The sequence below is a fragment of the Photinus pyralis genome, unplaced genomic scaffold, assembly GCF_008802855.1.
Source record: "Photinus pyralis isolate 1611_PpyrPB1 unplaced genomic scaffold, Ppyr1.3 Ppyr1.4_LG10, whole genome shotgun sequence".
Classification (NCBI taxonomy): Eukaryota; Metazoa; Arthropoda; class Insecta; order Coleoptera; family Lampyridae; genus Photinus; species Photinus pyralis.
In genome coordinates, this window is record NW_022170250.1 from 14,493,890 (window position 1) to 14,520,869 (window position 26,980).

At 39.6% G+C, this 26,980-nt stretch overlaps 3 protein-coding genes across 3 annotated transcripts; all 3 read left to right on the top strand.

Annotated features, from left to right (window-relative positions):
• Positions 1 to 682: 682 nt before the first annotated feature.
• Positions 683 to 2,917, top strand: LOC116162377. Its single transcript, XM_031475992.1, has one exon. The coding sequence runs from the start codon at positions 683 to 685 to the stop codon at positions 2,915 to 2,917; it is 2,235 nt and encodes a 744-aa protein (XP_031331852.1).
• An 80-nt stretch (positions 2,918 to 2,997) lies between these two features.
• LOC116162378 lies at positions 2,998 to 5,574 on the top strand. The gene is made up of 2 exons (XM_031475993.1): positions 2,998 to 4,905; positions 4,963 to 5,574. The coding sequence occupies exons 1-2, from the start codon at positions 2,998 to 3,000 to the stop codon at positions 5,572 to 5,574; spliced, it is 2,520 nt and encodes an 839-aa protein (XP_031331853.1).
• Positions 5,575 to 17,675: 12,101 nt separating this feature from the next.
• LOC116162172 (zinc finger protein 708-like) lies at positions 17,676 to 19,581 on the top strand. Its single transcript, XM_031475719.1, has 2 exons — positions 17,676 to 17,753; positions 17,798 to 19,581. Exon 2 carries the CDS (start codon positions 17,876 to 17,878, stop codon positions 19,436 to 19,438), a length of 1,563 nt encoding a protein of 520 aa, XP_031331579.1. The 5' UTR covers positions 17,676 to 17,753; positions 17,798 to 17,875; the 3' UTR covers positions 19,439 to 19,581.
• Positions 19,582 to 26,980: the final 7,399 nt, after the last annotated feature.

Genomic DNA, 26,980 nt, shown 5'->3' on the forward strand with positions numbered 1-26,980 from the left:
ATTTTCTTACATATGTTGTCAATCCGTTCACTGCAAGAAATAAAATAGGCACTGCATATTACATATTAATTTTTCATTTACCATTTTCTGAATATTCACTCCTACGTTAGAAACAAACGAAGTCAATGACTTTTCACATGTAACATTACAAACTCCCGATCCACTTCGGCAGTTACCGTCGGCCTCTGTGCTCTCGCACTCGTAACATCCAAAGTTCAGTGTTACCTACTGTTCAATCACAGATTAATCTGGGATTAATCTAGAATTAAACAATATTAAGTAATTCATGTAATAAGTAGGTATAAGACATCATTATTATGCATAGATATAAAGCAGGTCAGTGTTGAGTAAGGCATGAAAATGCAAATAATAGAATAATAGTATCGCTGAGCTAGGTAAACAAATGGTAGAACTAGGACAATAATTTTGTATATAAACGTGTAAATATTATGAATAAACTAGTATTATAGCTTAGGCTGTTCTTACTCATTTGGGGTGTAAGGTTCCAAGTCTACAATTTGGCACAGTGACGGGTGCCGCCTTACAATCCACCCCAAACCTATCTTAATCTCATACCGAGATTAAACATGGTCCTTCGAGCCGGAGAAGTCTACAAGAAGATATACAGGTACACGAAACCCAGTTTCAGGATATCACCGACGTAGAACACGAGTTCGAAAAGATGCGAGAGTGGTACGAAAAAACAAATCTGGCAATCGGCATTAAATTAAAAACCGTCAGTCACGAAGTAAAGAAATGCAGCATCAAGTTACATGAGATGAAGCTACCCGTTTTTAGCGGTGGATACGAGCATTGGGTAACGTTTCAGGATATATTCGAAAAAGTAATACACGCCAGCAAAACGGTATCAGCTACGGAGAAGATGCAGTATCTGAAGAGTCACGTCACGGGGGAAGCATCAAGGTTAATCCAGCACCTCCAAATAGCAGAATGCAACTACGATACAGCGTGGAGCATTCTCAAAAATCGATACAACAACGAAAGGCTAATAGTAGGGAAATTAATCGATAAAATTTTAGATTTTCCCAAAATTGAGCAAGAGTCGGCAGACGCCATTAGGAGATTACATGACACCACCCACGAGTGTCTGAAAGCGATCAGCAATCAAGGGATAGAAACCATAGCTTGGGGTCCAATAGTAGCGCGAATCATAGCACGAACATGGGATGCAGAGTCAAATAAACTATTCGAGCAGTCCCTAAAAACGCCAAACAAAACACCATCCCTACAGGAGCTGATGGAATTCCTTAAGATGAGATTCCAATCATTAGAAGTACTGTCCCAGGCCCGGAAAGTTCAACATGAGTCAATCCAAGGACACCAAAGATGGCAGAACAATCGTCAGCAAGGGTGTGCGTACTGCAAACAACAGCACAAACTAGGTGACTGCAATAAGTTCAAAGAGTTGTCACCAGCAAATAGACTGGGATTCGTGAAGGAGAGGCAGTTGTGTGTGAACTGCATGAATCACAATTGCAACAGCAAATGCAGATCGTTTCGACGCTGTGCAACATGCCAATATCCACATCATACAATACTACATCAAGATTACGAGAAGTCCGCAGTCCAGAAGCCAGCAGTACATGCGTCAACAGCTAAAGAGGTGAAGACCGGAATCGCAGGGAAGAATGAAGTCTTGTTGGCAACCGCACTAGTAAGAGTGGAAGACGCTATGGGCGAACTCCACGTACTACGAGCATTGGTGGATCCAGGGTCTCAGGCATCCTTTATAACCGAGCAGGCAGCACAAGTGCTAAGGCTACCCAGGCAGGCAGTACGGGCAGAAATTAGCGGCTTAGGGAGGTCAGAACCAACGAAGGCAACATCCAAGATCACTATCCAGCTACGACCACGTCATTCAAGCACGTTCACATTAGCAACGGACGTAGTAATTTTGAAGAGGATCACAGGGGAGCTTCCGAGCAAGTCTTTCGAGTTCAACACCGATCGATGGAGAAACCAACTGCTGGCTGACCCCACTCTCAACAAACCAGGTCCCATAGACATTCTTCTGGGGGCAGAAGATTACGCCAACATCATAATGGATGGCATAAGGAAAGAAGACAGCTGCTTGGCCCAGAACTCAGAATTGGGATGGATCCTGTCAGGGCAGATACACACCCCAAAGGGACATAATGTGACATTAATCAGCATGGTGTCGCGAGCAACAAAGAACACACAGTTAGAAAGGTTCTGGGAGCTAGAAGAAATACCAGGCCCAGCAGGGCCGTCCAAACAAGATACAGAGTGTGAACAGCACTACCAGGAAACCACCGTAAGAAACACTGATGGAACGTACACAGTAAGAATACCGTTCAAAGAGGACCCGTCGGTATTGGAAAGTGCCAGGCCAGTGGCGGTTGCAAGATTAGTACAATTAGAAAAGAAGTTCCTTGTCAACACCAAGTTGGAGAAGGAGTACAAAGCCTTCATGCAAGAATACTTGGAACTGGGGCACATGAAATTAGCCACCAATCCACAGGAGAAACGAATTTACATTCCTCATCAAGCAGTAATCAAAGAGTCCAGTGCGACGACCAAGTTGAGGGTTGTTTTCGACGCATCCTCAAGACCGGCAAAGGGGAAGAGCCTAAATGAAGTTATGCACGTAGGTCCAAGGCTACAACAAGATCTTTGGAGTCTACTAGTCAGATGGAGAAAACATCGCTATGCCATCACAGCGGACGTAGAAAAAATGTATCGGCAGATCAAGCTGGACAAAAGAGATCATCGATATCACACGGTTCTTTGGAGGTTCGCACCGCAAGAACAAATCAGGGAATACCAGCTTACAACGGTCACATATGGGACAGCATCAGCACCATATTTGGCGGTAAGAACGCTGCAACAATTGGCCAGAGACGAAGCACATAACTACCCAAAGGCGGCGCAGTAACTCTCAGTGACTATTACGTGGATGATGTGTTAACAGGAGCCAACACGATAGAAGAAGCAAAACTACTGCGGGGAGAGTTAATGAGCTTACTGAATGCAGGAGGATTTACACTGAGAAAATGGGCCGGAAATGATCCAGATTTATGGAAAGAAGATCAGCAAGTACCTGAACCACTAGAAATCAGAGAGGACGAAGCAAGAACCTCATTAGGGATGAGATGGTTCCCACAACAAGACGTATTCAGGTTCAGAGTGGAAGTCCGCGACAAGTCACTGACAAAGCGCAGCATAATGTCAGATATCGCAAAGATATTCGATCCGCTAGGATTAGTCAGCCCAGTGACAATAACAGCAAAATTATTAATTCAAGAGCTATGGATGAAGTCAGTCACATGGGACCAGGAAGTACCGGAAGATATAGCGGAAAAATGGACAAACTTTCGTAAGGAGGTAGTTCTATTACAAGAATTAAAGATCCCAAGATGGATTCAGCACACAGACGAAGAGCTACAGCTACACGGATTCTGCGATGCTGCCGAAAAAGCGTATGGAGCTGCAGTATACACCAGATCGAAGGATGGAGAAGTAACATTACTCACATCAAAGACGAAGGTAGCACCAATCAAGACGAAAATAACCATACTTAAATTGGAGTTGTGCGCGGCAGTTTTATTAGCAAGACTACTGGAGAAAGCAGCTACAGCTCTGGAGATTCCAAACATCACAATATATGCATGGAGTGATTCAACTATAGCGTTAGCATGGATAAAAGGAGACCCTAATCGATGGAAATCATTTGTGGCTAATCGAGTTACAGAGATAAACAAGCTCGTACCTCACCACCACTGGAAGCACGTTCGCACAGAGGAAAACCCAGCCGACATCTTATCACGGGGATACCCAGCATCAAAAATTCAAGCCAACCCAATCTGGTGGAACGGACCCGAATGGTTGAAAACAAGCGAATGGCAGGAGTATCAAACACCGAAAGTCACAACGGATCAAGAGATGAAACGATGTTTAGTAGCCACAACGTCGTTGAAAGACGATAGTATCATAAGTCGGTTCTCATCGTTATCAAGATTACTAAGGGTAATAGCCTACTGCAATAGATTCAGCAGGGCCTGCAGAAAACATCCAAGCCAACAGACGTGCGTAAAAGTAGAGGAGCTGGAAAGGTCGATGAATCAGCTAATTGCACTGACGCAAAGGTTGGAGTTTGGGAAAGAAATAAAAACACTTCAAAGGCAGCAACAGTTGGAAAACAGCAACAAGTTAACATCACTAAACCCATTCGTGGATGGAGAAGGAATGCTGCGAGTAGGAGGAAGACTGCACAATTCGAGGTTGGCATTTAACGAAAAACATCCCATAATACTACCACCAAAACAGCAGTTAACACACCTGGTGATAGTGGACGCACATATCCGGACCTTGCACGGAGGAGTCCAGCTCACAAGCGCATACTTACGAAGGAAATATTGGATCATAAATGGCAAGAAAGCAGTAAAAGCGATCATCCACAGCTGTACAACATGCATTCGGTACAGGAAGCAAACAATGCATCAGTTAATGGGACAGTTACCTACGGCCAGGGTAACACCAAATCCACCATTCACACACACCGGGATAGATTATGCCGGTCCAATCAGCATACGAGCCTGGAAAGGAAGAGGTCACAAGGCGTACAAAGGATACCTAGGTATATTCGTCTGTCTGTCAACCAAAGCAATACATCTGGAAGCAGTTGGTGACTTGTCGACAGAAACATTTCTGGCTGCTTTAAGAAGGTTCATGGCAAGAAGAGGTCATTGTGCGCACATATACTGTGACAACGGGACGAACTTCGTAGGCGCCAGCAATTTACTTCAAGCTGAGATACAGACCGTGATAGAGGAAGTTGGGAAGAAACAGGAAGGCACACTCGGAATTAAATGGCATTTTATACCAGCAGCCACACCACATCATGGAGGGCTGTGGGAAGCTGGAGTAAAATCAGTCAAGCATCACCTACGAAGAGTTATTGGCGAAGCGAATCTCACATAGGAAGAGCTTACAACCCTTATATATCAGATCGAGGCGTGCTTGAACTCGAGACCGCTAATACCACTCATCAGTGAACCAGGAGGCATAATATTAACACCCGGTCACTTTTTAATTGGAAAAGCATTAATTGGTCCAGTCGAAAATATAAACGTCACCATCGAAGAGAACCTGAGTGCTAGATGGCGGTTGATTCAAAAAATGAACAGAGACTTCTGGAAGACATGGTCATCAGAATACCTAAGCAATCTACAGCAAAGGTACAAATGGAAGCAAAGTAAAGAAAACGTGGCAGTCGACGATGTGGTACTAATAAAAGAAGATAATATACACCCAGCAAAATGGCCGCTAGCAAGGGTAACAGAAGTACATCCCGCAAAAGATGGGAAGGTACGAGTAGTAACGATCCGCAAACAAGGAGGAAAGATCAGCAGAAGAAGTGTACAGCAGCTAATAACAATCCATTCAAATCCAGAACGAGCACAGGAGTCACAGATGATGGAGCCACTGTACGCCAACCCAGGTACCAGTCAGCCGTTGCGGCCGGGGCAAGATGTTCAGTTGTCAACTGTACATGCACCATTGCGGCCGGCAGAATGTTCAATCACAGATTAATCTGGGATTAATCTATAATTAAACAATATTAATTAAGTAATTCATGTAATAAGTAGGTATTAAGACATCATTATTATGCATAGATATAAAGCAGGTCAGTGTTGAGTAAGGCATGAAAATGCAAATAATAGAATAATAGTATCGCTGAGCTAGGTAAACAAATGGTAGAACTAGGACAATAATTTTGTATATAAACGTGTAAATATTATGAATAAACCAGTATTATAGCTTAGGCTGTTCTTACTCATTTGGGGTGTAAGGTTCCAAGTCTACAATTTGGCACAGTGACGGGTGCCGCCTTACAATCCACCCCAAACCTATCTTAATCTCATACCGAGATTAAACACCTACCTAGAAACTGTTAGTTCCGATCACCATTTAATTTGTTTCACTGAAACATGGTTGTCGGCCGATATATCGAGCAGTGAACTTTTCCCAAGTACTTATATTGTGTTTCGTGACGACCGTAAATTTGATTAAAGGTCTCGTGGTGGTGGCGTTTTGTTAGCAACTAATGATTGTATCAGTTCTGTGGTCATTGACCTTACATGCTTTTCCACCTTGCCGTTAATTGATATCGTTGGATGCAAGGTAACTCGACAATCGATCTCTCTGCTTATTTTTGGTATCTATGTACCGCCTGATGTGAATGTAGAGACTTTAGAGCACTTTTTCGACTGTTTTGATCAACTGAGTACCTATATTTGGTCAAAATATAACCCGTTATGCGGAGCATCCTGATAATGATCCTAAAGTTAATTTAATTAATAGTTTTACTGCACTTTATGACCTAACTCAACATAATCCCATCTTAAACTATAACAATAGGTTGCTGGGCTTGGTTCTGTCACACAAAGTTAAGTGTAATGTCTGGCGTACTGATTTTCCAATATTGATTGAGGACTCTCACCACCCAGCGTTGGACATCGACATTTCTGTACCAAAAATGAAGATGTGTAATGTTGCCCCCACTGATTAGAATAAAAATTATAACTTCAGTATGGACAACTACTTCCACCTGTATGATGCATTTTCCAATGTTGATTGGACATCGCTGAACTGTCATCACAATGGTAACGCAACCATGCTCGAGCTGTACCAGAAGATATACGCGATACTCGACATGCATGTTCCGAAATACACAGTGGAAAACTCTATTACCGTATAGACCGGGAGGCAGCGTACATAGTAACTAAACCATAACCGACAAAAAATTCGACAATGCAGGCTGAAAGTATACGTTGAAAACTAGTAAGAAAATCACTCGTCTGCCAGCCGTAAGTGGCAGCATTAACTTGGGGCGGCGCTGAATAAGTGACTTCTTTAGGTGATCAATTAAATTACTATACTATAAGGGTCACCGAAAAGATTTAGGTACATCAAGAAATACAATTTTTCCCATAGTTTTCAAATATGCTATGGCAGACGATTTGAAGTGCAGCGTTGGTAGCCACAGAAACCCTTTAACGTAGGGAAAAACACTCCTGAACTAAACCATGAGGACCGTATAAAAATTATACATAAAAAAGTTCCTCCTTTTGTCAGTACTTAAAATATACCCTGGCGGACGATATTAAGTGTAGCTTTAATATTGGCAGACGTCTTAGAAGTTAAAAAATTTAGATATAGTAAATCCCAGTGAGTGCCAGCGTGTGAGAGATAAGCGCCCGAGAGCATTACGAACAGAGATAGCGATAGGAAACTGACTATTGAGATCCTTCAAACCATTTGATTCTGTGATATATGACAGCGTGGCGTGAGCCACCTCCGGACATGGTCCTGGGGGCCGATTCTAATAGCGTTTTCGATTGGCAAAACTTGTACTGCACGAGTGTTGCACGAGAAACTGAAGAAATCCATGTTAAAATTGAGATGTCTATATCCCTTTAAATACCCTGTATATTTCAACATCGGATGCAACCGGTCAAGTAGTTGGAGATCCTGGGGACATGAGACACGGCCATCACCACCTGTCGATATTTTTTTGGTAGCTTCCGGAGGATGTTTGGGGCTTCGATCATACATACTCCGATCGAAGGTTTGGGGATTTCGAGTGCTTGGCGTCACATCATCACTTGTTGTTTGTTAAAGCTTGTTGGTGGTGGGCTTTGAGATGCCCCAACCTTAACAACGTCCTGTGAATATGATTGTCGATACGAAGCACCCTATACATCATGTAGGTTACACAAGCTGCCAACAGAAATCTGGTGGGATTACAGAAAAGGGAAAGAGAGCGAAGATGAGACGGATGGAATTTCTTGGAAGACGACATGTGTTTACAATTTCAACACCTGCAGTCCACTTTTTTCTTAGAAATGCAGGGAATGGGCGATTTTGGGGTGGTTTAGGGGTATTAGCAGATCAAATTACCGCGTGGCTTGGGTTGGTCAAATAAATAGGATTTAACATGTGTGTTCATGGTCTTTGTCTTGTAACCGGCTGAAGTGTAAAGTACGGCTTGTCTTGAAATATTTTGTGATACCTTAATCATTGCTGTGTGCTTTTGCTTTGTTATATCAGGTGAGGTATTTGCTTTATTCAATTAATCTATAAATGTGTGTAACTTGAATGCAGATTGTAACCCTTTATTTATGTACTTACTGAATTCAATCACTTGTACCTTTAATGTGTAACCTTTGTTGGTATTGGCAATCATGTTTCATTGTCGGTAGGGCTGTATCTGTGCTGTACATACTTGCATGTGTACATATTTAATTTGTGTATTGTGCTTTTTAGTCACTCTCGATTATTTCATTGCATTTCATTATATTTGCTTATTTGGGACTGTGAGTAATCAAGAGGGAAGTGTGCTTGTTTAGAGGGGATCGGGCTATTCGAGTTTATACGGCCTTGGTGAACCTAAAACTAACATTTTCACTCGTTCCGAACCCAACAACTTTAGCCCAGGTTTACAGGGACCCCACTGCGCCTGGGTACTCCTCCCGCTCGGCGGGGTATATTTGACATCTCTTAGTTTTGTCCGATGTATGTGTTGTAATACTTGGGGAATGGCTCGATCCCATTTTGGTTACTCATAGCGTGTTTGTAGTAGTTACCCCGGTTTCGAGAGGGCTCAAAAGTGCTGTACATTGGATGTTGTTCATTATAGGACTACTCCGAAATTAGGTTTTCCTGCAGTTTTCCTAATTCGTAAGGTAAATGCCGGAGTAGTATAGAACCACTTAAGACCCTCTGCAGGGGCACCGTTTTGGTATTAGCTGCAATATAAACATACTCAACTATTGCTTTTGGTGTTCCTTACCCATAAAACGCCCTCAGTGCCTGCTGAGAACCCATTTATTACACGACGTAGGTGTCCTACATGACGATCACGATCTTAGTGCACTCGGAGTGGCCCCAGAGTGACAGATTCTCGCGGGAAATGTAAGCGAGAATATTCAAATAGGCGGCCATGTTAATTTGGCATTCCCGCTACTACCGAATGTGGTCCCATATTCCAGTGTGACTTGAAGTTGGCGTTAGCCACCAAGATAGTAGGAGGCTAAGATCATCACAGCTTCATTGTATTTTGAGTTGTATTCATAGAGTTTAGCTTTGTTTTTGGTGTTTGTGAGTTCAACCACTTTGGTGTCGGGTAAAGTATTTTATCGTTGATTTTATGTAGTTTACTCTTATGTACTTATATGAATTGTGCCATTTGTTAAATCAGATATTTTCCAAATACCATTGTGCTAATATGTAATTTACCACATGCGAGTGTTAACTAATACCCATGTGCTTGTGGAAGTCTACAATATCTCAGGTTTAGACCACGTTTACTCAGTTACACGGTGCACGGGGGGTGTACCTATGTCGAACCTCGACTTCCGTGAAGTAGGGCATGCAATGCTAGGTGTATTTAGTTTAGGGTGACTCGTAACATTCGCGAATGTGTGTGCCTTGTTGTCTGTAACTAATATCTTTCTACCGTGAGAGGGAGCTCGGGCGCTAGAATAGAAAGGTGTTCTAGAGCTAAAGCATAAAAGGATCCGAGGGCCCTCGAACCTCCAACTTTAGGGATGAAGTGCTGTAACAAAGGCCATCCTACACATGGGCGGAGACCCATCTCTTAACCACCTTCAGTTTTGTGTCGTTACGAGACCGATGTCAGGGGAGTGTTACGAAGCACAGGTAGTAGTTCCGGAAGTCTGGGTTTTATACCAATGTCATTATGTGGAAACTGAGCATAATTGGGGCCCCACGAGCACACTGTGTATTGTCATAACTGCATATTGTTACGTCACAACATGAATAATAGATCAGACATGTTTTTACAAACTTCACACCACCCTATTCGATATACAATGATACGAATAACTAGTAAGGTGACTTATATCAATAAATGCGTGAATGTGTTGCCCCTAACAATCGTAACTGCGCTGCGGGTTAATAGGCAAATATGCCAGCCCAATTCCTAACAGAATAACCGTGAAACAGGAGGGCAATCAAGCGAAGACGCTGGCCCAAACCTAACAAATAACCAGGTTCACCACCCAATGACTAACTAAAGAGTGAGTTACCTTCTAGCCGCGATTACAGGAAAGTACATGACATGTTGTGACGAATACTCTACGCATACTGTTCAAACGTACCCTGCTACTTGAATTTATTCATTAATTAAGGTAGTGTTACATGTTCTGCTTAGGTGGTTGATGTTTTAATTTGCTTGTGATTAGCATAGTTTGGGTTTTATTCAAGGCCAAGGTTTTTCTCAAGTCGCGCTCTTTTCTCCTTGGTAGTCTGCTTTTGCGAGAGTGCGGCACCTTTAGGGTTTGCTTGCTTTGCTTTTAATGTACCACATCCAAATTCCGGGTTTTTCAGAATAAGTTTATAATAAATAAACTCGCAGACGTTACAGTGTTTTATTTGAGTGTTCCTGCCCGAGTGGGTCCCGAGTCATTGTATTAGCTTCGTGTAACGTAAGGGGGCCCTACCGTAGACGATCCAATCACGTGCCATTCTTTTGTTTGAATTTTAAACAGGAACCGTGTTTTGATACTGGGATTGCAACGTTGCCACTTTGCCGTGTAATCTGTCATTTTCATTTCGAGCCTGGGTGTGGGTTAAGATCAGTACAAAATTGCTCTCAATGGAACATAAATATTCGTAAATATTTGTTGTCATTTGTCCATAACCTCAGTTTAGATTTAGGTAATCGACAAATCTCTATTCTAAACAATTACAAACGATTTCAGTATTATTTATGATAAACGATGAGGAATATAAATTTGAAATTCCTGTAAAGGATCAATTTTTGGCGTTCAGTTTAATAAGTAAGTGCAACTTTTTGTAAAATAGAAGTTATGGCTATTTCATAATCTTCGCTATTGCTAGATGACGACAAAAAACTCTCCCAACGCAGGAAACAAATTCAAATTGTCGCACGTTTGTTTTGAAAATTTGTTAACTAGCAGCTCCACGAGCTCTCGGACCTCGTGCGTCGAAATTTGCACTGAGTGCGTAATTGTTGCATCACATTTGCCAATGGAACACAGAAAATTGCCCTAAAATTACCAATAGAACGTAAAAATTGCACTCGTGCAGCACGAGTTTTGCTAATCGAAAACGCTATTAATGTTCACGCGCAACAAGTAGGGTTTAATTCCAAACGTTACGGTACTGTGTTGCGGATACGGAACTATAAATTCAGCTTTAGAAAGGTTTGATGTAAATACCACAGAAATATAATATATATGTTACCGCCAAACTGCGAAATCCGGCATTTTGCAAAATCCCTAGGCATTTTGCGAAATGACCATTGCAGCAAGCAAAGTGAGAAATGGAACTCGACTTCGCACTTGGCCTGCCTCTCTTTAGGGATTTCGCGAAATGCCTAAACATTCAGGCAAAGTGAGAATTCTCGGTTATTTTCCACAGATTGCGTGTACAGCTGTGTCATTGATAATCAATGGCTGTGTCAAACGTAAAACCCTCGCGTTAGTACCTTCCCCCATTTGATATATTCTCCATAGTAAATCCAAAGCGTGACTCAACAGAAAACCCATAGAAGAAAGTCTAAACGTGAGCGCAATATTTAGCGAGTACTTAAATTAAATCGCAATCGTCGCGTCGTTTACCATCCACTGGCAACGCTGTATGCGCAATCTGTGGGAAATGACGAAGCCTTCGCACTTTTGCCTGCATGTTTAGGCATTTCGCGAAATCCCTAAAGAGAGGCAGGCAAAGTGCGAACTGCAGCTCCGTTTCTTATTTTGCCTGTTGCATTCGTCATTTTGCAAAATGCCGGATTTCGCAGTTTGCCGTTAACATATACAAAGTTCCCAAAGTTCAGTGATAAATACGCCCAAAACCATTGAATTTATAAATGCCAAAACGACCGCTGTTCTAAACTGGTGTGACAATGGCTACAATTGTGAAAGTTGAACTTGAAGTGGATAATGAAATAAAACCAGAAGTAAGAATCAATACATTAATTGATGAGAAACTTTTACTTAATGATAATGTCTCCGGAACAATAAAAGAAGAACTTGAAAAAATTACAATTAGTGCAGATAACTCTAATGTTACACACACTTGGAAAGATGAAACCGGTGTCAAACAGGAAAATTTGGATGGGCATCCCGAACAGTTTCCATATGTTATCCGACCCCAAAGTTCAAAAGATCTTAATTGTGCCCACTGTGGTTACACAACCAATAACAAAAACACTTTGAAAGCACATCTTCGAATCCATAAAATTGGAAAAGTTTTGAAATGTGTACAGTGTGATTTTGAAACAAATAATAAATGCCATTTTAGAAGACACTTGTTAAAGCACGATATTCAATTCAATTGTGCTCAGTGTGATTTTCAAACAAATTATAAATCGAACATTAAATCACATCTGTTAATTCATAAGATTACAAAAGATTTTAAATGTGATCAGTGTGATTACGCAACTACTAACAAGTACAACTTAAAAACACATCTGCTTTCACATGCGATTTCTAAGGATTTGCAATGTGCTCAGTGTGATTACGCAACAAATAATAAATACTATTTGAAATCGCATATGTTACGCCATGCGACTTCCCAGATTTTCAAATGTGCTCAGTGTGATTTCGCCAGCGATTATAAATTGGGTTTTAAGTCGCATTTGTTAACACACAAGACGTCTTCCAAGGTGTTTAGATGTGCACAGTGTGATTTTGTAAGCAATTACAAATGTAGCCTTAAATTACATTTGCTAACTCACAACGCATCAAAGGATTTTAAATGTATTCAATGTGATTACGCAACTAATATTAAGTATAATTTAAAAACGCATCTGCTATCTCACAAAACTTCCAAGGACTTTAAATGTGTTCAGTGCTATTACGCAACCAATTATAAAGTCCTTTTTAAAAGACACCTGTTAACACATACAGTGACTTCCAAAAGTTTAAAATGTGCTCACTGTGAATACACTACAAATGATAAATTAGGGTTGAAGGCACATTTGTTACAACACAAAACTTCTAAGGATTTTAAGTGTGGAGAGTGTGGCCACGCAACTAATAACAAATACTCTTTTAAGTCGCACGTTTTGACACACAGGTCTAGTAAGGATTTCAAATGCACCCATTGCGATTACGCCACTAATAATCAATGCAATTTAAAATCACACTTATTAAAACACAAGACTTCCAAAAATCTTAAATGTGCTCAGTGTGACTACGCGACCAATTACAAATCGACTTTGAAAAATCATCTACAAGCGCACAGGCTTTCCAAGAGGTTGATGTGTGCCCAGTGTGATTACGCAACCAATACTAAGAACTATTTTAAAGCACATCTGCTAACACACAAACTCTCCAAGGATTTAAAATGTGCCCGGTGTGATTACGCAACGAATAACAAATATCATTTTAAAACGCACATGTTGATTCACAAGAATGTTAAGGATTTCAAATGTGCCGAGTGCGATTATGCGACCAATAACAAATACTTTTTTAGGTCACATCTTTGCACGCACAGGGTCAGGGAGGATTTCAAGTGCCCCCATTGCGATTACGCAACCAATAAACAATCCAATTTAAAATCCCACTTATTAAAACACCAGGCTTCCAAAAATTTTAAATGTGCTCAGTGCGATTACGCGTCCAATTACAAATCCACTTTGACAAATCATCTGCTCGGACACAGGATTTTCAAGAATTTCAAGTGCGCTCAGTGTAATTACGCAACTAATAAACAGTCCAATTTAAATTCGCATTTATTAAAACACAAGACTGCCAAAAATTTGAAATGTGCTCAGTGTGAATACGCGACCAATTACAAATCTGCTTTGAGAGGTCATCTGTTAGTACACAGAAATTTCAAGAATTAAACACAAGCACTACAAGGGTTTAAAATGTGCTCAGTGAAATTACGGGAGAATTAAAACTTGGTGTGTGCAAATACTATAAAAGCTATGCTGTGCGATTTGGCTACACTGGATTTGCACAAATTAGTCTACTATTTGTATTTATTTATTGTTCATTAAACAGGAAAAGCACACATTGCAGAAGCAGTGGTCTTCAAACTAAACTCCACTAAAAATGTTTCAACCCCAATTTTACATTTAAAGTGATTAAATACAATTGTGCTTAACGGTTTTGTAAATGTAGTTTGTTATTGGTCTGTGTCTTATTTGTATAAATGTCGTATTTAAATTGTCACAAACAAAAGTTTTAAGAAGTTGATGCCAAGACTCCAACTCTACGCACGGACCGCATACAGAATCCTAGTATGTTTTTCGCACTGGTAATTTTCAACTGTCTTGTTTTCTTATGGAAATGCTGCGGAAATCTTCGTCTGCGGTGGTTTGATGGGGATGATGGCGACTCACTCTTGGCTTAATTTCTTTCTTAGGGGTTCACTGAGTGGACCGATTCTTTTAGGACTGCGCTGTTGCAAGACCCTGTATAATTAATTGCAGCTTTTGTTTATTAAGTTGAAATTATCATAATTTGGTTGGCGACGTGCGCCCCTTGTGACGATGCGCCCTAGGCCCGGGCCTAGTGGTAACTCCAGCCCTGTTGTTAGGAACGCGAAACGTAAAATTTTGTTTGGAAGCAAATATTTTGAACGGCGAAATTACGGGGTGGATATTCTCAAAGAGAGAGAGAGAGGAGGGCCATATTTGTGGGTAATATTACAGAATTTTGAGTGAATTTAAAAGTGAAATTTTCCTTGCGAGGCGATTTCTTAGGGCCAGTGTTTGTGGTACGTATTCTCAGGGGAAGAGAATATTTTCTAGGCTAAAATTTTCAGGGACCTGTTACATCTGAAGTGGATATTCCGAGAGCGGTGAGAATATTCTGAAGGGGAGTGCTCGTGGAAAATTTTTTCAGGGCAGAATTGTAGGAAACATTCCACGGCCACAATTTCCTTGGAGGCGTTTCCTTCGGATGAGAATATTCCGACGAGAAGGATTTTTTGGGAGCGATAAGTAACTATACTTGGGCTGAATATTCCGAGGGCGAATTTTTCGAGACATAATCCGGGAGTGACAATTTTTGCAATCACTCCTTATGGTGGCACAATTTCCTTGGAAACATTTTCTTGGCAGCGAATATTCTGAGGGGCGAAGTTAAAGGGTGAATATTCATCCTTTAGGGGTGTTTTTTAAGAGGAACATTACGAGGATGACAATTTTTGTAAACTTTAAAACATGTGAAATTTTTCCTCGAAATGTGTTCTTTGGGCGAGAATATTCTGAAGGCAAGCGTTCGTGACAAATGTTCTTGAGGGAGAATTTTTATGGAAGCGATTATACCAGGGATGGAATGTTCTCAAGGGAGGACAATTCAGCGAGCGATTATATTTGGAGTGGATATTCCGAGAGCAAATTTTTCGTGGAAGGTGACAATTTTTGTGAACGTAAAAGTGAAGGTGTTTGCTTCAGGTGAGTAATATTCTGGAGGCGAGGGTGTGGGGCAAATGTTATCAAGAGAGGGGAATTTTTTCAAGGCAAATATTCCACGATCATAATTTCCTTGGGTGAGAATATTCCAATGGGATTGGGAGCAATTATACCTGGGCTGGATATTCCGACAGCGAATGTTTCGAGATAGGTAATTTGGTAGTGAATATTCTCGAATTGTGTATGGGGGGGGGGGGGGGGAGGCATTGTTATACTATATTCCCAGAGCAACAATTTTTTGAAAACATGAGTTTTTGCTTAGGGAAAAATTGTCTTATAGACCTTGGGCAAATTTGCGTGCCGAAAGTGTTCGGAGAGAGAGGGGCGCCATTTTTGTGGAGAATATTGTGGAATTTAAACTTAACGCTAGAGGACGTTTTCTTTCGTTGGGAATATTCACGGGGAAGGAGGGAGCGTTTTTGTTGAGAATCTTTCGCGGGCGCCATTTTTTCCGGTCGGAATATTCCAAGGGGGAAAGCAAATAATTTTAGGGGCGAAACTGCGGGGTGAATATTCTCAGAGGGAGAGAGGCCGTATTTGTAGGAAATACATCAGGGCCACAATTTTTGGGTGAATTTTCAAGTGAAATTTTCCTTAGAGGCCATTTCTTAGGGTAGGGATATTTCTAGGGGACGACTATTGACGGGGTGGATATTCCAAGAGAGAATTTGTCTGTTCGTGTGGCATAAGTTAAACATGTGATGATCTTAGCCTCCTACTATCTTGGTGGCTAACGCCAACTTCAAGTCACACTGGAATATTGAACCACATTCGGTAGTAGCGGGAATGCCAAACTAACATGGCTGCCTATTTGAATATTCTCGCTTACATTTCCCGCGAGAATCTGTCACTCGGGGGCCACTCCGAGTGCACTAAGATCATGTAGGACACCTACGTTGTGTAATAACTGGGTTCTCAGCAGGCACTGATATAACAAAGCAAAAGCACACAGTAATGATTAAGGTATCACAAAATATTTCAAGACAAGCCGTACTTCACACTTCAGCCGGTTACAAGACAAAAGACCATGAACACACATGTTAAATCCTATTTATTTGACCAACCCAAGCCACGCGGTAATTTGATCTGCTAATACCCCTAAAAACCACCCCAAAATCGCCCATTCCCTGCACTTCACGCATTTCTAAGAAAAAAGTGGACTGCAGGTGTTTGAAATTGTAAACACATGTCGTCTTCCAAGAAATTCCATCCGTCCCATCTTCGCTCTCTTTCCCTTTTCTGTAATCCCACCAGATTTCTGTTGGCAGCTTGTGTAACCTACATGATGTATAGGGTGCTTCGTATCGACAATCATATTCACAGGACGTTGTTAAGGTTGGGGCATCTCAAACAAATTGGCAAATTTTCCTGTTTTGGCTCGAAAATGCCCGGTTTTTCCGTCATTTTACTAACCTTGCATTTTCCAGTTTCAGAGAACACAACCATATGAAGCTGCACAGTTCTCATTATAAAGAAAAACGCTCGAAACGTGTTCAATAACTCCCTCTATTGGTGTTTAAGGTTAGCACGTGATACGAGTTCAATGGCCCGTATGAATAAAAGTAAGCAAATGCTTATACTTGCAAAATTCAAAGTAAATACTCGTAACTGCGCCTTCATACTGGCCTGTTTAGCATGGTTTAGCAGCGCTACACTGCGTCCTGTCCTTCTGCTTAGAAGTGCTGCTAAGTTGCCCAGTGCGAAGGAGCACTTACGAGTATTTACTTTGAATTTTATAAGTATGAGCATTTGCTTACTTTTATTCATACCGGCCAATGTCGGTGGTTGTAGCGCAATATCGGCGTATATCTATTGATCAGCGGCGTAGGTACAATTTATTAGGTGGATTGTAGGTATTTTAACTGCAGTGGCGCGACACTGCAATATTTTTGGTTCAATAGTCATAAGGTGTCTTTTGAGCAAGATGGCTGAAATTAAATTAATTCTTCCTCGTCGAGGACCATTTTGACAAACAAGCCTTTGTTCTTGTACCTTGTGCGGAAAACAGGAGTGAATATTACTGTCGCGTCGCTTGCTATAAATACCTCACTAGCGGCAGTGGTCTTCTAGAGACTTATAATAGTTTGTTGAAAATGAGGAAATTTCGAGAATTCAAAGACATCCTTCAAGTAGGAGACACCCTGTACATAGTAAATTTGAAAAATATTAGGAATAATATAGTTGGTAGACACAGCCATGAAGTTGGTGCTTATTACCTAACCTCATTTCGCTGTCAAAGATTTTTCTAGTTTCTGGAAACCCCAATAATTGAGGAAAAATTATAATGTACAATGTGGGGAGACAATTTTTAACTGTTTGCAACTCTGATTTGATTAGTGTTTGAGGTAAATACGCCCATGTAACTATTTGTGGTTACAATTACCGAAGGACCATTGCTCTAAACGGGTGACTGTTATGTCGACTGTTGTGAAACTTGAAGTCGATAATGAAGTGAAGCAAGAAGTAAAAATCAATACATTAATTGATGAGAAACTTTTACTTAATGAAACTGTCTCCGGAACGATAAAAGAAGAAATTGATGAGGTCGCACATGTTACACAGATTTGGAAAAATGAAAACAGTGTCAAGCAGGAAAATGTGGATGAACAGTTTCCATATGTTGCCGAACCCCCAATTTCAAAAGGTCTTAATTGTGCCCACTGTGGTTACACAACCAATAACAAAAACATTTTGAAAGCGCATCTCCGAATACATAAAATTGGCCAAGATTTGAAATGTGCACAGTGCGATTTTGCAACAAATAATAAATCACTTTTTAAAACACATCTGTTAAAGCACATCAATCCCAAGAAATTTAATTGTGCTCAGTGTGATTATCAAACCGATTTTAAGTCAAAAATTTCGTCACATCTGTTAATCCACGAAGGAACGAAAGATTTTAAATGCGATCAGTGTGATTATGCATCTACCACCAAGTACAGTTTAAAGACGCATCTGCTTTCACACAAAATTTCGAAGGATTTTCAATGTGCTCAGTGTAATTACGCGACAAATAATAAATACCATTTTAAAGCGCATCTGTTACGACACGACACTTCCAAGAAATACAAATGTTCCCAGTGTGATTACGCAACAAATAATAAACACCATTTTAAACCGCATCTATTACGGCATGAGACTTCGAAGATTTTCAGATGTGCTCAGTGTGATTTCGCAACCAATTATAAATTCAGTTTTCAGTCGCATCTGCTAACACATAAAATATCCAAGAATTTAAAGTGTGTTCAGTGTTATTACGAAACCAATTATAAATCCAGATTTAAGTGGCATCTGTTAACACACAAGACCGTTTCCAAGGTTTTTAAATGTGCCAAGTGTGATTTTGTAAGCAATTACAGATGTAATCTTAAATCACATTTGCTCATTCACAACACGTCCAAGATTTTCAAATGTGCTCAGTGTGATTACGCAACCAATATTAAGCAGAATTTAAAAACGCATCTGCTAACACACAAAACTTCCAAGGATTTTAATTGTGTTCAGTGTTATTACGCAACCAACTATAAACTCACTTTTAAAAGACATCTGTTAACACACACCGCGACTTCGAAAAATTTAAAATGTGCTCACTGTGAATACACCACAAGCGATAAATTATGGTTGAAACAGCATTTGTTAAAACACAAAGCCGGAAAGGATTTTAAGTGTGGAGAGTGTGGCCACGCGACCAATAACAAATACTCGTTTAAGTCGCATCTTTTAACACACAGGGCCTGTGAGGATTTCAAGTGCCCCCATTGCGATTACGCTGCCAATAAGCAGTGCTATTTAAAATCACATTTATTGACACACAAGACTTCCAAAAACTTTAAATGTGCTCATTGCGACTATGAGAGCAATTACAAATCCACTTTGAGAAGTCATCTGTTGGCGCACAGGGTTTCCAAGAAATTCAAGTGTGCTCAGTGTGATTACGCAACCGGTAATAAGAACCTTTTTAAAGCACATCTGTGTTAATGCACAAGTCCTCGGAGGATTTGAAATGTGCTCAGTGAAATTGCAAGAAACTAAGTACAGAGTGTTGCAAATACTCTCTCCAAGCTTTGCTGTGGGATTTGGCTATACTGGATTTGCACAAATTAGTAGTGTATTTATTTATTGTCAACAGGAAAAGCACCAAGTTAATTACTAGCACTATTTATAGTTCAAAATCTTCCCATTCCAGGGTGTAGACATGGTATAGGTATTTACAAAAGTCAGGAAAATGACACATTACTGCCGAGGTAACATTGAAGTAGGAGGCCAGTTTAGGTGCGAGTACTTTAATTTCTGGAGTCAAATAGCGTCATCTTTCTGACAAAGCATTAAACTCTATATCTAAAAATGTTACATTTTCACGTCATATCAGTGGTCTTCAAACATTTTCAGTGCTTTCCTACCATGTATAATTTTATATTTGTTTCCAACACGCTCCTTCACTAAAAATGTTTCAGCACCAATATTACAAGCATTAAATATAATTGTGCTTAACGCTTTCATAAATATGTCTGCTTGTTGTTGCTAAGATTCTGGGTATCTTTCTATGAATGTCATATGTAAATTGTCACAAATAAAATGAAATTTTATGTCGTGTGTTCAGTTTTACTCTAGCATTGTTTCCTTAACTAAAGCGGTCGATTAATGTCTGATTATCCTCTGAATAAGTTATATAATAATAGCGTTTTATGTCACAATCTCCAAATAACAGTGAGTGCTACTACTTCGGCTTCAGTACTAGACACGGTGACGTCCGACATTACTAAAATGTGGATGACGGCAATTAATATTCCATGCGTTCCAAACGTCTCAGATCGGAGGGTCTGGCCCTAAGACTTGCATTTACGTCGATAGACGAATTAAGTCTGATTTCTGTTTCAGAGATTTCAGCTGCCGAGATGGCAGAGGACGGAGCAGGTGCCCTGCTCAGCTTATCTCCCGTACAAATCGGAAGAGCAGTGGTGGGGTCTTCGTCGTACTCGAACCTACGCTAGGAATTGCTCCTTTGTTGTCAGGACCAGGAGTAAAGACTAGGTGATCACATACATACTGACTGGTTAACTATCACCTGAAAAACATTGTGCGTGTAGGAGAGCGTACAATTTCGACGATTTGAACTCCCCCGCCCACTCAAAAATTAAGGCAAAATAAAATAAAAAATAAAGTAAAAAAATTTAAATGGTTTCACTAATTTCAATTACTTCAACGACTTCAAGGATTCCAATTATTTCAATGATTTCAAACATCTCAAGAAATTTGATTATAACCCAGGATTTAAAAAAAACGGGGTTTCGTGGATTTAACTGATATCGAAGATTTCAAGGATTTGGAAGATTGCTCGCATTTCGCAATTTCACTGATTTCAATTAGTTATTATTATTATTATTTAAGGTATTCGAAAGATTGAAAGGATTCCAAAGATTTCAATGACTTCGAGAATTTCAGGACAGCAAGGATTTTTAAAATTTCAAAGGATTTGGAAGATTTCGTCGCTTTAATGATTTCAAGTATTTTTAAGAACAAGGATTTCATGCGTTTGGAAGATTTAAAGGATTCAAAACAAATGATTTAGAATATTTCAAGGATTTCAAGAATTTCGAAAATTTAAAAGATTTCTAGGCTGTCGAAGTTGTCAAGGTTTTCAAAGGTATTCTTTTCAATGCTTCTGAGGTTTCAAGGTTTTCAAGCATATTAAGAATTTCAAGAATTTTGCAAATTTTAAAGTTGTAGTGTACTTAACCCCCAGGTTCTACTACACTAACTTCACACTACAAAAACACGGAAATAAAGTAAACCAGGCAACGTTTAAAAATGGCCACCCGAATGACTATTCCCTCTAAAACTAAACAAGATCCCGCTTAAATTGAAAAGTGGCACGTGATAAAACATCTAAGGCAGGGCCCCCTTACGTTAGTTGTAGACAACGCCTTGCCCTGAAGCACAATATTGAAGGAACGTTAAATAAAACACTGAAATTGTGAAAAGTTTGTTTAATAATGATCGTAATTATTATGATTGAGAAAACCCGGAAATTTAGTTGATGTACATTAATATAAACAAAACAAACAAAGCCAAAAGGTGTCGTACTCTCGCAAAAGTCACTGCCAAGGGTAAAAAGAGTACGACGTAAGAAAAACCTTGCAGTTTGATTAAAACAGTCCAAAAGTTAATTAATAAAGTATTAACAAAGATAGTAAATGCATATACACAATGTTGGTTACACTCAAGGTTAAAGCAGTTTTTGGGGACAATGGCCTTGTACGCAAATTTGACTAAAAACAAAATATGTGGAAATTATTGAATCGCCACTCATTTAACGCACATAGATTCTAAACTGAAGAACTTTGATTAGCGTCACCTCGCTCCTGCAAGATGGGTAGTCCGCCCCTGGTTTCGGGGTTTCGAACCTACAGTTGGATGTCGAAGACAGTGCACGGAATTAGGTGCCCTAACACATAATTATAGACTACAGTTTCTTTTTCCACCTCCCGTGACTGCTTCATTCACGGAGAAAATTGTTAGTAACAAACAACAAGTCAGTACATACATTAAACGAATCAGTAACTTCCACATATTAAAATAAAAAGATCAAAACTGATATGAATGTAACTTCAGGTACAAGACCAAGTAATCAACATCAATGAACATAAATTAAACAAACATTACACCAAAAATGTAAACAATTACAAACAATAGCATAACGGTATCACACATATGATTGCATTGCGGTTAAACCAAGTAATAGTCAAAAACAAATATTGAAACACAAAAAAAATATAAAATGCGGCAAAGAAAACACAAATACGATATAAAGAAATGCAAAAAATTACTACCTGCATTAAATAACACAAAATAACAACAAACATTCGAAACGTTCACGACCGCCATTCAAGACAAGATGCCAAATGTAACTCCCGTTCGTGCTTCTTAGGTGGCGCAGGCAGCTTTTTTCCCACCTAGAAGTTGCATGGTTGCCAACTCTCAAAAATGTATGTATCGTCGTAAGTTGTATATACAGGGTGGAACCTCTCAAGGTTTAAAGATCTTTTCATGGCTTTTCAATGTTTGCAAGAGTTCAAGGTTCCCAAGGATGTCAATGTTATAGAACCAAGCCCAAAATAAAGCCTTTAGGCTGGCTTAAATGTAATTACAAATCACTCAAAACAGATAAGAGACACCTTACCTTATTATATGTCGTTTCGCTGGTGTAGGTATAGAGGTGAGCGGGATGATAGCGATAGCGCCGCGGCGGTGGTAATATTGGCGATGTTGCACCCAGAATTGACACTCAAAGACAACATTAAAAGCGAAGTAAAGCTTGACTCGTATATCGTATCGGTTCTAACGCACACTTTTGTGGAAGATAAGGTGTCATAAAGCGCGCGCAAAATAAAATTTAACTATTAATGTAAAATTAATTATAGTTCTGTAACAGTCAAGGTTTCAAGAATTTGAAGGATTTCAAAGGTTTCAAGATTTGAAGGATTTCCAGGATTTTAATAATTTTCCGAATTTCAAGCATTCCAAGAATTTCAAGGATGTCAAAGGTTTAAAGGACTTCAAGCGGGATTTCAAAATTTCAAGGATTTCAGGGATTTAAAAGAGTTCAGAAATTTCAAGGATTTTAAGGCTATCAAGGGTATCAAGGAATTCAGGGATTTCAGAAATTTCAAGGATTTCGAGGATTTCCAGAATTTCAAGGATTTCAAAGGTTTTAAGGATTTTCAAGATTTCAAGGACTTCCAGAATTTCAAGGATTTCAGAAATTTCAAGAATTTCAGGGATTTCAAGGATTTCCAGAATCTCAAGGATTTCAAGAATTTTGAAAGTTTTAAAGGTTTGAAGGTATTCTTTTCATGGCTTTACAATGTTTTCAAGGTTTTCAAAGGTTTCAAGGATTTCAGAGATTTCAGGGATTTCTAGGATTTCAAGGATTTCAAGGATTTTCCGCATTTCAAGCACTTCAACAATTTCAAGGGTTTCAAAGATATCAAGGACTTCAATGATTCAAGTGTAAGAGGGGGGGTATGTTATATGTCAACAAGGGAAGTCACTAATTAAATTGGAGCCAATTGTTGGTCAGAACTCATTATTAAGATGCGACAAATCTACTGTAAACTCACCTTTCATTAGAAACGTCCCTCTGTAATCTACGCGTAAGGGGTTGGTATGGCAGCATTCAGTCTGACTGGTCGTCTCCCGCGCTCAAGGGTCATGTAAACAAATATCGCGACTGCTTAACCGCAATCCTCGCCAATTAATTAAGTAACTCACCGGGGGGCGTTAGCCCCGAACTGGCACTAAGCGCTCCTGGATCTCCGAACACTCCGGTTGGCGATTGGGGTTGAATGCGTCGTTGGAGATGGTTTCCTGAAGGGTTAAGATGGAGCTCATACCTATTTGGGAAAGGGTTACGCCGCGCGCACGTGTATTATTTAGGATACACATCCCGCCTTGGCCCTCTGACTAGGACCCTCGGCCAATAGATCAGTAACGTCGATCTATGTCACTCATTGCCCTACCTGGGAACGACATCCAGGTCGAGCTCACCCCCGAACTGTTTGTGTTAACAATGAGGCCTTTATGTTTCGTATTGGGTCGACACCATGATCTACTCGAGCGAGTAGATCACTCAGCGGTATAATCAACGGGAGCTACCCGCGGGACCGCGTCATAGGCACATGCACATAATGCACTCTAAAAGCCTAGGAATATATCCGGATATCTGCCAGGGGTTTTACCATAGCCCAACAACAATGCACGACCAGCACGATGGCCTGCACAACACACTCACCACCTACACGTGGGAGACACTCACCACCTACACGTGGGAGACACTCACCACCTACGCGTGGGAGACACTCACAATAAAGAGCTATTACACCAAACTCACTAACGTCCGATGCTCTACCTAGCATCCCTTATACGATCGTGACCAGAGCGCGTACGCAACTTAACTGCCTTAACACACGATCCCTTAAGACCCTTGCACCCATATGTGCAGAATCGCGCATACTTGACCAGTCAGCTTGCCACATTTATCAAATAGGGGTTGCGTTGACATTTTACTTTTTCGTTATTAAGGACTACCCTAAAATATGGTTCTTACACAAGGATTTCTAGAATTTCAAGGATTTTAAGTATTTCAAAAATTTCAAGGATTTCAGGGTTTTAAAGATTTCAAGGATTTCAAGCACTTCCAGAATTTCAAGGATTTCAGGGATTTCAAGGGTTTTAAGGATTTCTAGGATTTTAAGGACTTCCAGAATTTCAAGGATTTCAAATATTTCAGGGATTTTAAGGATGTCAGGGATTTCAAGGATTGTAAGGCTATCAAGGTTTCAAGGAATTCAAGGATTTCCAAAATTTCGACGATTTCAAGGATTTCAAAGGTTTCAGGGATTTTAAGGCTATCAAGGGGTTCAAGGAATTTAAGGATTACCAGGATTTCAAAGATTTCCAGAATTTCAAGGATTCGAAGGTTTCAGGGATTTTAAGGATTTCAGGGATTTCAAGGATTTCAGGGATTTAAAAGATTTCAGGGATTTCAAGGATTTCCAGAATTTCAGAAATTTTAAAGGTTTCAAGGATTTCAGAGATTTCACGCATTTCTAGGATTTCAAGGATTTTCCGCATTTCAAGCATTTCAACAATTTTAAAGGTTTCAAAGATTTCAAGGATTTCTAGAATTTCAAGGATTTTATGAATTTCAGGGATTTCAAAGATTTCAGGAATTTCAAGGGTTTCCAGAATTTCAAGGATTTCAAAGATTTCGCGTTTTTAAAAAATTTCAATGATTTCAGGGATTTTAAGGCTATCAAGGGTTTCAAGGAATTTAAGGATTTCAAGGATTTCCAGAATTTCAAGGATTTCAAAGATTTCAGGGATTTTAAGGATGTCATTGGTTTCAAGGATATTAAGGCTATCAAGGGTCTCAATGAATTCAAGGATTACCAGAATTTCAAAGATTTCAAGGATTTCAAAGGTTTCAGGGATTTTAAGGCTATCAAGGGTTTCAATGAATTCAAGGATTTCCAGAAGTTCAAAGATTTCAAGGATTTCAAAGGTTTCAGGGATTTTAAAGCTATCAAGGGTTTCGAGGAATTTAAGGATTTCCAGAATTTCAAAGATTTCAAGGATTTCAAAGGTTTCAGGGATTTTAAGGCTATCAAGGGTTTCAAGGAATTTAAGGATTTCCAGAATTTCAAGGATTTCAAAGATTTCAGAGATTTTAAGGATTTCAGGTGTTTCACGAAATTCAAGGATTTCCAGAATTCAAGGATTTCAGGGATTGCAAAGGTTTCAGGTTATCAAGGGTTTCAAGGAATTTAAGGATTTTCACGGTTTCAAAGGTTTCCAGAATTTCAAGGATTCCAAAGTTTCAGGGATTTTAAGGATTTAAGGGATTTCAAGGATTTTAAGGCTATCAAGGGTTTCAACGAATTCAAGGATTTCCAGAATTTCAGGAATTTCAAAGGTTTTAAGGATTTCAGAGATTTCACGCATTTCTAGGATTTCAAGGATTTTCCGCATTTCAAGCATTTCAACAATTTTAAGGGTTTCAAAGATATCAAGGATTTCTAGAATTTCAAGGATTTCATGAATCTCAAGGATTTCAAATATTTCAGGGATTTTAAGGATGTCAGGGATTTCAAGGATTGTAAGGCTATCAAGGTTTCAAGGAATTCAAGGATTTCCAGAATTTCAACGATTTCAAGGATTTCAAAGGTTTCGGGGATTTTAAGGCTATCAAGAGTTTCAAGGAATTTAAGGATTTTCAGGATTTCAAAGGTTTCCAGAATTTCAAGGATCCAAAGATTTCAGGGATTTTAAGGATTTCAGGAATTTCAAGGATTTCAGGGATTTAAAAGATTTCAGGGATTTCAAGGATTTCCAGAATTTCAAGGATTTCAGGGATTTAAAAGATTTCAGGGATTTCAAGGATTTCCAGAATTTCAGGAATTTTAAAGGTTTCAAGGATTTCAGAGATTTCACGCATTTCTAGGATTCGAGGATTTTCCGCATTTCAACAATTTTAAGGGTTTCAAAGATTTCATGGATTTCTAGAATTTCAAGGATTTCATGAATTTCAGGGATTTCAAAGATTTCAGGGATTTCAAGGATTTCACGGATTTAAAAGATTTCAGGGATTTCAAGGGTTTCCAGAATTTCAAGGATTTCAAAGATTTCAAGGATTTAAAAAATTTCAATGACTTCAGGGATTTTAAGGCTATCAAGGGTTTCAAGGAATTTAAGGATTTCAAGGATTTCCGGAATTTCAAGGATTTCAAAGATTTCAGGGATTTTAAGGATGTCATTGATTTCAAGGATTTTAAGGCTATCAATGGTTTCAATGAATTCAAGGATTTCCAGAATTTCAAGGATTTCAAAGATTTCAGGGATTTTAAGGATGTCAGGGATTTCAAGGGTTTTAAGGCTGTCATGGGTTTCAATGAATTCAAGGATTTCCAGAATTTCAAGAATTTCAGGGATTTCAAAGATTTCAGGGATTTTAAGGCTATC